This window comes from Marmota marmota, unplaced genomic scaffold, assembly GCF_001458135.2.
Source record: "Marmota marmota marmota unplaced genomic scaffold, marMar, whole genome shotgun sequence".
NCBI classification, from domain to species: Eukaryota; Metazoa; Chordata; class Mammalia; order Rodentia; family Sciuridae; genus Marmota; species Marmota marmota.
The window spans coordinates 6,956,691-6,966,896 of record NW_026000229.1 but is presented as its reverse complement, the minus strand read 5'-3'; the positions used below and the strand labels follow the sequence as shown (position 1 = coordinate 6,966,896).

General features: G+C 55.2%; 1 protein-coding gene across 5 annotated transcripts in view; it reads left to right on the top strand.

Annotated features, from left to right (window-relative positions):
* The window catches only part of Lingo1 (leucine rich repeat and Ig domain containing 1), a 170,883-nt gene that overhangs the window by 93,149 nt on the left and 67,528 nt on the right, over nt 1-10,206 (top strand). For 4 of the 5 annotated variants that reach the window (XM_048793815.1, XM_048793816.1, XM_048793814.1 and 1 more), the window contains one exon: nt 5,854-5,997. The exons of the other annotated variant lie outside the window; for it this stretch is intronic. Coding sequence is in view for 1 of the 4 variants with exons in the window: in XM_048793814.1 (XP_048649771.1) it covers nt 5,854-5,997 (144 nt within the window). In the remaining 3 variants the exon portion in view is untranslated. The remainder of the gene's footprint in view (nt 1-5,853; nt 5,998-10,206) is intronic. 5 annotated transcript variants of the gene reach the window in all.

The window sequence follows — 10,206 nt, the reverse complement described above, 5'->3', positions numbered from 1 at the left end:
GGGGATGGCAAAGCACAGCATTTTTGGAATCAGTCAGTCCTGAGTTCAAATCCAGGCTCAGCACTTAAAAGCTGTTTCTGTTCAATTTGATTTTGTGAATTGGGCCGGTTCCTTCATCTTTCTGGGCCTGCGTTGCCTCGCCTATAGAGTGAGATACTTCCATTTGGCTTCCATCTTGAGCGCTCTGTGTGTGCTGTGATACAAATCAGGGGGACAGTGTCCCCACCTGGTCAGCCCCAGCCCCCAGGAAGATCCCACCTCCTGCCAGGGGCCTTCCTCCTGCCTCTGTGGAGGCTTGCCTTTTCTTCTGGAGCTCAGTTCTGGTGCAAAGCCAGTGTTTGGCCCTGATTTGGTTTGAAGGAGTCAAACTTAAGGGCTTGTGGCAAGACCACCAGGGGAAGAAGGGGAGAGGAGCGGGGCCCAAATAACCTGGGAAGAGAAGCCTTCTGGGCTGGGATTCGCCTCCTCGCGGGTTTTTTTTTTGGGGGGGGGCGGGGAATGAGAAAGAGAGCCTTAACTTGCAGGGCTGGGGAGCCCTGGCAGCTGGGCAACTCCTGGGAACATTCTTGCTCCTCCCAGGCAGGGGTGGCAGGATGGCCCTAAGCATGGAAGAAGAGAGGTCCCTAGGTATGAGGCCATCAGGAAAATCTGGGGCTGATGTGCTGTGGGGCCCAGAGCTCCCTCGCTGGGCCTCGGTTCGCTCTTGTGCTGAGTGAGATTAGTCATCGTGCCCTGTCTGCCTCACAGTGGGGGCTGGGGGGTCCACCTGGGGAATAGATGGGGGTGTCCCGTGCTCTGTAGTGTAGTGATAGTAATAATTGTCACTCTGGGCATTCTTCCCTTCCCTTGACTCTCCGTAACACCCACTTTGACCCATACGATCCAGCCCTGGTTCATACGTTTGTGACAGTTAAAGACACCTAGGACCAAAAGCAGCTCCTCCATTGAGTACACATTCCCACCCAATACACCGGGTCTGCAGACCTTGGTTGCATGCCTTTAGGGACATGGAACTCACTTCTCCACAGACTGGACAGAGATTTCTCTCTCTCTGGAATCTATTTCTCACCGGGTCTGCTCTCTGGACCTAACAATGCCATATCACTTTGTCAGGGACCTGAAATCCTGACCAGGTCCCTGAGTCTTCTCCAAGGGACATGGGCTCCTCTTCCTGATGAGGTGCCTCTAAGCAGATTCCATCTTCTGGTGACTGGGCCTGATTCTCTGTAAGTGGCTGGACCATCTCAAAAGCTAGAGCAGCTGGTCCCAGCCGGCACCAGGACCTCTGGGCCCCCAGATGATTTGCACAACTGCACCCTGAGCAGCTGGTCCTTGGAGCTACTCACAGGACCCACCCACCCCCCATAATCTGGTAACCCTCTTGTCTACTTTGCTGTCATAAAGCGAGCAGAGGACTTTGAACAGGGGACCCTGCCTCCTTAATTGACCCCCTTCCAGGGTGGATCTACCTGCAAGACTCTGTCCTAGTCTCTGACAAACACGCTGTTCCAGGCAGGACCAGGGACCAGCACCGCGGACACTATGAGAATCCTGGCAGGGTCGCCAGTCCCACCTCCTCTTGGATGTGGCTGTTTAATGAACCACTGAGCACCTGGCCTTTTTTTCTGTCTTATCCACGAGAATGTCATGAGGTCTCCTGGCTGGAGCCCCTGTCATCTTTGATGGGTAGTTACCTGAGCAAGACCAGGGGGTCTTATTAGAATGCATGTGAAACTTACTAGTTTAAGCCCAAATGAGCTTTTTAGCTCCTTTCTGAAAGCAGGGGCAGGGTGCTAAGATTTATAAATGCCCGTTATTGACGGCCATCATTCCTCTGAATCTTCATCTCAGCTTTGTGTGGGAGGATTAGGGTGGGTTCGTTCAAGATGAGGGAACAGAGCCCAGGGAAGGGAAAGACCGCACGCAGGGCCCAACAGCCAGCAAGGGGAAGGGCTGGGACTCAAACCAGGATGGCCTGACCCCTCCGGCCTTTCCTAAACGCTGCTACCAGTCCTCAGCACCTGTCCTGTCCTTGGGAGCAGTCTTATCTCCTGACACCTGAGGGTGAGGCCCAATCTGCCCCTCCCTGTGTGCCATGTACAGGACGGGGGAACAGAATGGGGTCTTGGGGAAGGAAGATGCCCCCCCAGGGGACGTGAGACTCAACCAGGAGGGGTAGGCGGCTCCATGGGCGGCTCATCTGCTTGGTATTTTTTAATAGTTATTTTTAATTTGGTGGGGGGGTGGGTCTGGTTGTAAAAGCAGCACTGTCTGTGGTTGGAGATCCAAGAGTCATCCTTGATTCCTCTCTAGCACCCAGCTCTTGGGGAGTGGCTTAGCCTCCACTGAGAAGCTCCGGAGAACCCGTAAACGTGGAGGAAACATCACCACACGTCCCTGGTTAAAACCCTTCAGTGACTTTTCATGGTGCTTGGGATATAAGATCCCCAACCCTCACCTTGGCCCTTAGGATCCCAGCCTCCCTCACGCCTCAGTTCCACCACGTACCTGCAAAGGCAAACTCTTCAGGAGTCTCTGATCGTCTGGCTAGAGGGTCCCCCAGCCCCACCACAAGTGTTCTTTCACCTCACCAGGTTCTTATGGTCTTCATTGCGCTGGTCACTCTTTGGAATTATTTATGATTTGCTTCTCATTCTGTATCCCTTGACCTCATAACAATATCGAATAAGTCTGTTTTGCACCCCAGTGAAACCCCAGCACCTCTAGTACACATACCTACATTTAGCAGGTGCTCAGAAGAGTTTTGTGAATGAATGAAAAAGTTACACAGAAACTGAGCACCGTGGCGCACGCCTGTAATCCCAGCGGCTCAGGAGGCTGAGGCAGGAAGATTGCAAGTTCAAAGCCAGCCTCAGCAACTTAGCAAGGCCATAAGCAATTCAGCGAGACCCTCTCTCTAAATAAAATACAAAATAGGGCTGGGGATGTGGCTCAGTGGTTAAGTGCCCCTGAGTTCAATCCCCAGTACCAAAAAAAAAAAAAAGTAACAGAGAAACCTGTAAAGGAGAAACAGGAGATGATGCAATTGTGGTTACTGGAGCAGTTAATGATATAACAATTGTGTGCATGTAGTGTGCGCATAAGCCGGAAGTCACCTGCCTTTTAAATGACAGGTTTGGGATGCTTGGGCCGGAAGCACCACAGCTGTGGGAGACACACGTGCATGAACACATGCCTGGTTCCTTCCATAGCCATGTGACCTCGGGTGAGGTCTTTCAGCTTTGGGGCCTCAGTTGCTCACCTGTGGATGGAGGCTGCCTGCCTGGAGGCAGGAGCCCGGATGCCACAGATGCCACGGTCTCCTGAGGTCAGCCTTTGCCTGTGGCTGAAGTCCTGCGGGCAGCAGGGCCCAGAGCCTGCCTGCAGGGTCTGGAGGTGTTGATTGAAGTCTATCTCCACACAGGGCTGCTCCCTGCTGTCCTCTGAGGTGAGGATCTCACCCAGGCAGGAGAGCGTGGTTCCAGCTCAGGAAATTGGTGGAAAAACCAGAGACTAGCTTTGCTGCTGGAGAGTGGCTCATGCTCACAGTCAAGGTCTCTTGGATGCATCAGTAGCTTTGATTTGATAAGTTTTAATTTTGTGTATGTGTGTCCTTGTTTTTTTCAAAGACTTCCCTTTGATGTAGTTATTTCTTCAGCTTTTTTCTTTCAATTGCTATAAAAAAATTTTCCATGAAATAAAAGAAAAATAACCCAGCACATTCCTGTTTCCACCACTCCAAGGCAACGGCTGCTCCCTCCGGGGCCCCTGCGCTTTTCCTGGGAAGACAGTAATGGAATGTGGCAGAATGTTCGGGAGGTAGATGCGGCTCTTGACCTCAGGGACTTCATCCCTCTGTGCCTCAGTTTCCTCATCCAGATGATAAAGGGAAGAATAATTGCTCTTCGTACGGCCACTGCAGGAGTTAGCATTTGTAAGGCGCCTAGAGGGTGCCTGGCCCTTAGCAAGTGCCCTGTATTCACTTCTTAGGTAAGGCGTGGAAATAAACAGAAAGGCCAGGGCACCTCAAAACCGCCAGGGCAGGACGGGCCAGCTGTGGAAGTCTGTTAGAGTCAGAAACCCAGGCTCCAGTCCCAACTCTGCTCACACCCCCTTGTGACCGGAGCTTCTTCAGGTCACATGGCTTCTCTAGGCCTCGGCTCTCCCCTGAGAAATGGAGTGTGCCATGCTACAGCCACATGGGTGGGGATGACGGTGTGAGTGAGTGCAGCAAGCGGAGCCCCTGCCCCCTGCACCTCAGCCCACCTTCACCCATTTTCTCAGTTTCCTGCTCAATGTAGTTAGGGGAACACGGCTCTGCACCCCAACAGCACCTCTTTATCATTTCTAATGGCTGAGTAATAGTCTTTGGGTTTTTTTTTTTTTTTTTTTTTTTTGGTACTGGGGATTGAACCCAGGGGTGCTTAACCACTGAGCCACATCCCCAGCCCCTTTTAAATATTTTATTTAGAGACAGGGTCTCACTAAGTTGCTTAGGGCCTCGATAAATTGCTGAGGCTGGCTTTGAACTCATGATCCTCCTGCCTCAGCCTCCTGAGCCGCTGGGATTACAGGCAGGTGCCACCACACCCGCTTGAGTAATATATTCTTTAGAGGAGAGGGTCGTGATTCCCTTGTCCCCTCCAGTGTGGGATGTATATGCAGGCTCCAGCGTCACTCTGTTATATAACCCTGCAGTGAACAGGTGTCTACAATTTCCCCAGTCAGTCTCAGGGACTTTCACTGAGTGCAGGCCAGGGGCAGCAGCTGGGAGAAGTAGGTTCCGTCAAGAGTTGCCTGACACCCTTCCCCAGGGGCAGCAGTGTGGGGATCAGGGCAGCGGGGTTGGCGCCATGGAGGGTGAGGTGGGAGTCGGAGGAACCAGGTTCTGCATCTGCCTCTGCCACCATCCTGCGGGCAACTGTGGGAAGGTCCCCTCTGATCTCTGGATCTCAGTTTTCTGTGTACTGTGGCTAGGAGGGGCACGAGGGTTGGCCGGAGCTATGTTGTCCAGTGCGTGGCCACAGGCCACATGTGGCTATTGAAATTAAAATGTAAATTAACACAAGGAAAGAAAAACTCAATCAGTCACACACAGCATTTCAGTAAGAGCCCACGGCTGGTGGCGACCGTGGGGGACAGAGAGCACAGGTACAGAACACCCACCGGGGGGCTGGGCTGGAGCGGTTCCCGGGGTCCACTCAGCCCTGATGTGCTGTGGTTCTGGAACCCCCTCCTTGTGCCGTTGTGTGGAGCCACCCGGAGCTCGGGGTGCGAATCGAGGCCTAAGGAGTTGGTGGGACCTGGAGGGACCTGGGGAGGGGTGACTTCCCGAGGCCAGGCCACTGTAAGGGTGGTGTGAAATCACCACTCCCGTCTCCCTCCCAGAGGCCCCCGGTGGCCTGGAAGAGAGGCTGGGAAGAGGACGGGGTCCAGAGGGTGGCCCCCAGCCCACAATGGGCCCAGGGACCTGGTGCAAAGGCAGAGTCTGTGGCCCCTGGTCCCCAAGTGCAAGGGCACTTGGACACGCAGGACTCACTGTCCATGCCAGAAGCATAGCCCTCGTTCCCCAGGCGGAGGGCCGTCACCATTAGAAGTCCAGACTAGGGACCACAGGGGGCTGCCTTGGTCTTCAGGGCCGCTCTGGCTGCCTCCGCCCTGGGCTGAGTCCGGCCTCTGCAGAGGCTGCCCCGCAGCCTGGAGGGACCCGGGGAGGGGGACTAAGATGCCAGGGCGAGGAACAGATGATGGACTCGTCCGAAGTGTGGCCCCATCCGCCGACTCCCTGGGCCCATGAGCCCCTTGTCCTTCACGGGGACTCCACTGCTCAATCTTGCGTCCCCTCTTCTCTAGGACCCTGTGGCCATGTCCTGGCTGCCTTGAGCCTGTGGACTACACGGCCTCCTGCCCACGTCTCCAGCCCAGACCAGCTCCTGAGCCTGCTCTTCTCCCCACCCTCCTCAAGCTTCAGGACAGCAGAGAACAGCAGCAGTCACGGTAGGTGACCTCCCCAGGCTGCCCACTCCCTGGCTTGAAGGAATACCTATGCTTGATGGTCCCTAGAAGAGGGACCTTTCTAAACACTATCTGTCAGAATCCCTTAGGTTGTAAATAGCAAAAATAAAAACAAAACAAAAACAACCTATTTTAATAAAATAAAATTATCAGCTCATGTAACCAAAATGATAGGCTGGGCTTCAGGCAGGGCTTGATCCAGTGGTTCATGTGAACAGGATCTGGTTTTTGCCTACATTCCTTCATGCCTTTTCCTTGGTGATGGCTGATCCTAGTGACATTTGACGTGATATGGTGGAAAGATGTCGTTTCTGGGGCAGTGTGCTTCTAGGTTTAAATCTGGGGTTGAGGGTGAAGGAAAAAAAATCTGCTTCCATGCTAGAACAGATAAAAGTCTAATGGTAGATGTCTTTGGACTTACTGGCCGTATTTGGATTATCCTGAACCTTTAACTGTGTCCACAAGGCTGGGTCTGGGGTCACGGTCTACTGACCTTCCCTAACCATACGATCAGTAAGGAAGAAAGAATGTTTCCAAGGATGTCAGAAGGACTTTTAGGGACCTTCTGACAGGAGAAGGGAGACCTCTTTCCAACTTGGAGAGACAAATAACAAATGATCATGATAGATGGAGTCTGCCCAGGTTGGACAGCTTGCGCCAGTCCTAGATACATATGAACCTGCTGTGTATGCTTAGACAAATTCCTATGCCTCTCTGAGCTTCCGTTTCCTTACCTGATAATGTCCTTAACTAGCAGGGGTGCTATGGGAACTACCAGAGATGATGTATGAAAACACCAGCTTCTAGCAGAGACTTAGTGAGTCCTTCTTCCCCCTTCCTACCTCTGTCCCCAGGGAGTTTGGGACATCTCTATTTTCTTCAAATTTAGAAGGTGCTGCCTAGGAAATGTTATTGGTCAGAACCCTTAAGAGCAGAGCCTGAGACAAGGATTTGTGTGTTGTGTGAGGTTTATTGAGGGCAGGGTCTCAGGGAAAGTCCAGCCTTGGGCCTTGGAGCAAAATTCACACCCGAGAGCCCAGAGAAGGGGCTCTCGCACCTGTACCAGCCGGGCACGGGCTGTGGGCCACTGGGGGGGTCCCTGCGTGGCTCAGCTGAGGAAGCCCCGTTTGTGGAGGGCCATTCTCCAAGGAGAGGGGAACTGTGAGCTGCGAGGCTCCACATCCAGCCCCTGGGGAGGGGTGTTCTGGCTGTCCAGGGATCTGTCCAGGCCACAAGATGGCGGAGCCCAAGATGGCGGAGCCTGTGTCCCCGGCCCGGCCAGTCTCCTGTCTCCTCACGTCTCCTTTTGCTCCTCCTGCCCCAGCCAGGGACGCCAGCACCTCCTGCCGTGGGGGCCTGGCTGGTGATGGGTGGGTCCTCGGCCCCTTCCCTGGGAGAAGACCTGTCCACATGGGGCCTCTCCTCTCCCCTGTCCCCGCCCTTCTCCCCCCATAGATCCTCTTCTCCACTAGCGCTCAGCCCTGAGGTTCCCCGACCTGTGATGCCTTTCCTGGCTCTCTACCCACCCTGTTTTTCTCTTTTGTAATGTTATGGTATTTTTTATACATTTAATTTTATTTATCTTTATGTGGCGCTGAGGATCAAACCCCGGGCCTCACTCATGCTAGGCGAGTGCTCTGCCACTGAGCCACAGCCCCAGCCCCCATCCTGTCTTTCAAGGGCCACTTCAGGTCCCTTCTTTTCCAGGAAGCGCCTGCTCACTGTTCCAGCCAGTGGTCATCTCCCCTTCCAGGTAGGAAGACCACGGCTCAGTGTGCCTTTCCTCACAGAGATTCTACTGGTTCCTGCATCAGTGCCGAAGGGTGTTGCTCCTTTTGCCTTGACTGCTAGGAAGCTCGTAGACAGTTGGTGGTCCATCTCTGATAAGTGTTCAGGGTGCAGTTGCCCAATAATCTTTTCTCTTGTTTTGCCTTCCTTCTTCCAATGTTTTCCTTGTCCTGATTTCTGCTCTTCCTTTTTAGCTTGTGATATAGTTCTCAGCAGCCTCAGAGTCTTTGGGAGGAGACAGGTCTAAATCACCAAGAGTGGTGGTGAACAAGACATTGACACTGACTGTAGCCAAATGTGAGGTCTTTGCCTTCCTGGGGCCAGCTGGGGTGGGGGTTCTCCCCAGGCCAGGGTGGGGCCTGTCTCCCAGGAGACACCAACGCCTGACCATGGTGGCCTGGTACAATGCCCACCCTGCCCTCCGTGGCTGGGAACCACACTGTTCCGCTCCCAGCCCTCTTCCCTCCTCCCTCCCCGTCTTATCAGAAGCTAATGAAAGAGGCTGGGAAACCCAATCCTCTGGTAATTAAATTTACTTAACGGGTATTCAAGTGGAGTAATGAGAAGTTTAATGCAGTGATTAGATTTTTCTTTAATTAATTAAAATGAGAGCCATGTGTCTTGCCAGCAAACCAACTTGACCCCATGCTTGAGAGCAGCCGGCAGAGGCAGTGGGCTGCTTGGCCAAGTGGGCGGCGAGTCAGGGCGACGCTGCCCCACCCTGGCGTCGCGTCCTCCGGAGTCAGTCTGGCTCTGATGTCCACTCAGGCCAGCCAGCTCCTGTTTCTGAGCCTCACAAGCACCAGGGACTGTCACCCGGGGCCCAAGGATCCAGTCCCCGACTTTGTCAGACAGGAGGGTCAGCAAGGGGTGCGGGAAAGGTGGGGGAGGACTTCCGTCCCTGGCAGGAGGAGGTAGCTCAGGTGGCACATCTCAGTGCCACCAGCCAGCCGGCACCTGCGCCTGCAGGTTCCCCCAGGCCTGGGTCGGCCCTGATCATCTGGGCTCACAGAGGTGGGGGGGTAAGGAAGAAATCCGAGACCACCCACAAAGTACGTCCTCCTCTGGGCTTGGAGCTAGGTCCCCGGGAGGCTGGCCAGGCGCTGGTTCCTGGAGGCCCAGGGCAGGTGTGGAGAAGCACTTCCTCCTCCAGCTCCTCTGCTGTGGCCAGGCAGTGGCCAGGGCAGAGGGCAGCTGGGAATCCAGCAGAGCTTTCTGGAGGGGGCACTCTTGGGTCAGTCAGGGTGAGGGCAGGCAGAGTAGGGACCCAGAAGACAGGACCTGGTCCCCCAGAGGGGACGGGTTACTTTCAAAGCAGCAGGTAAGCTGGGAGAGTCCTGGGCTTGCACAGTGTGGGCGGGAAACGTCCTTTGTTGAGCTTGACCCTGGCCCCACAGTGGGCCCTGATCCTGGACAGACTGGACCATGGTCCTGGTCCTAGGCTGAGCTCTGACCACACACTGGGCCAGCTGGGTGGGAGGAGTGGGTGGCCCTGGCTGACCATCCTGCCAGCTCCGCTGCCTGTGGGCAGGACTGCTGTGCCAGAGCCCACTCGGAAATGGCCAAGACAAACCAGGCACGGTCCCTGCCCACAAGGCTGGTGGGGGAGGCCAAAAAAAAAAAAAAAAGTTACCAAATAAAACAGAGATAAGAGCACCAAGTGACCAGAGCTCAGGAGGGGGTGGCCCAGGGCACGGGTGGCCCGTGGGTCTTCATTTAGAGCAGTCGTCCTCGGGAAGCAGGCAGGAGGTGGAGGTGCTGGAGGCTGAATCAGGGCCACTGAGGAGTGAGGAGGGTGGCACCTTGCAGGACTTGGTGGCCACCCTAGAACTGGCCATGACCCTCAGGTCATGATGAACCAAGGAACTCGTGAGTCAGGGGTGACCACATGCTGGACACTGGGCTGGTAAGGACACCGTTCAAGGGAGGCTCGTATGTCCGTTTCACACAGGAGGACACCGAGTGCAGCCCTGGTGGGTGCTGCTGGGCCTGAGGCAGCCAGGCGGGGCTGTTCCAGGCTGCACATGGTGTCCCGTGTCCCGTGTCCCCGGGGAGCTAGCTGAGAGCTGAGGTCTCGCTTCTTGCCCGTCCTTCTCCCCCACCTGGGTGGACACAGCCTGGGCCCTGGCAGGGTCCGGGGAGCCACTCAGAGGAGCCTGGCTGGTCAGACTGGCAGCCAGGGCTGGGGGTGGGGGTCTCCGGCTGCAGCTGGGGTCAGGGTGGGGGAAGTGAGGTGGGCCTTGGCCGGGCAGGGACTGGGCATGGGGCTGAGGGACTGACCCACGAGTGAAAGTCTTCTGCTTTCTTCCCTCGGACACCCCACACCCCTTCTCTCATTCCGAGGCTCAGCCCTTTCTGAAGACCTATCTGAAGCCACCCCAGCCGCCCCCCCTCCCCCTCCCC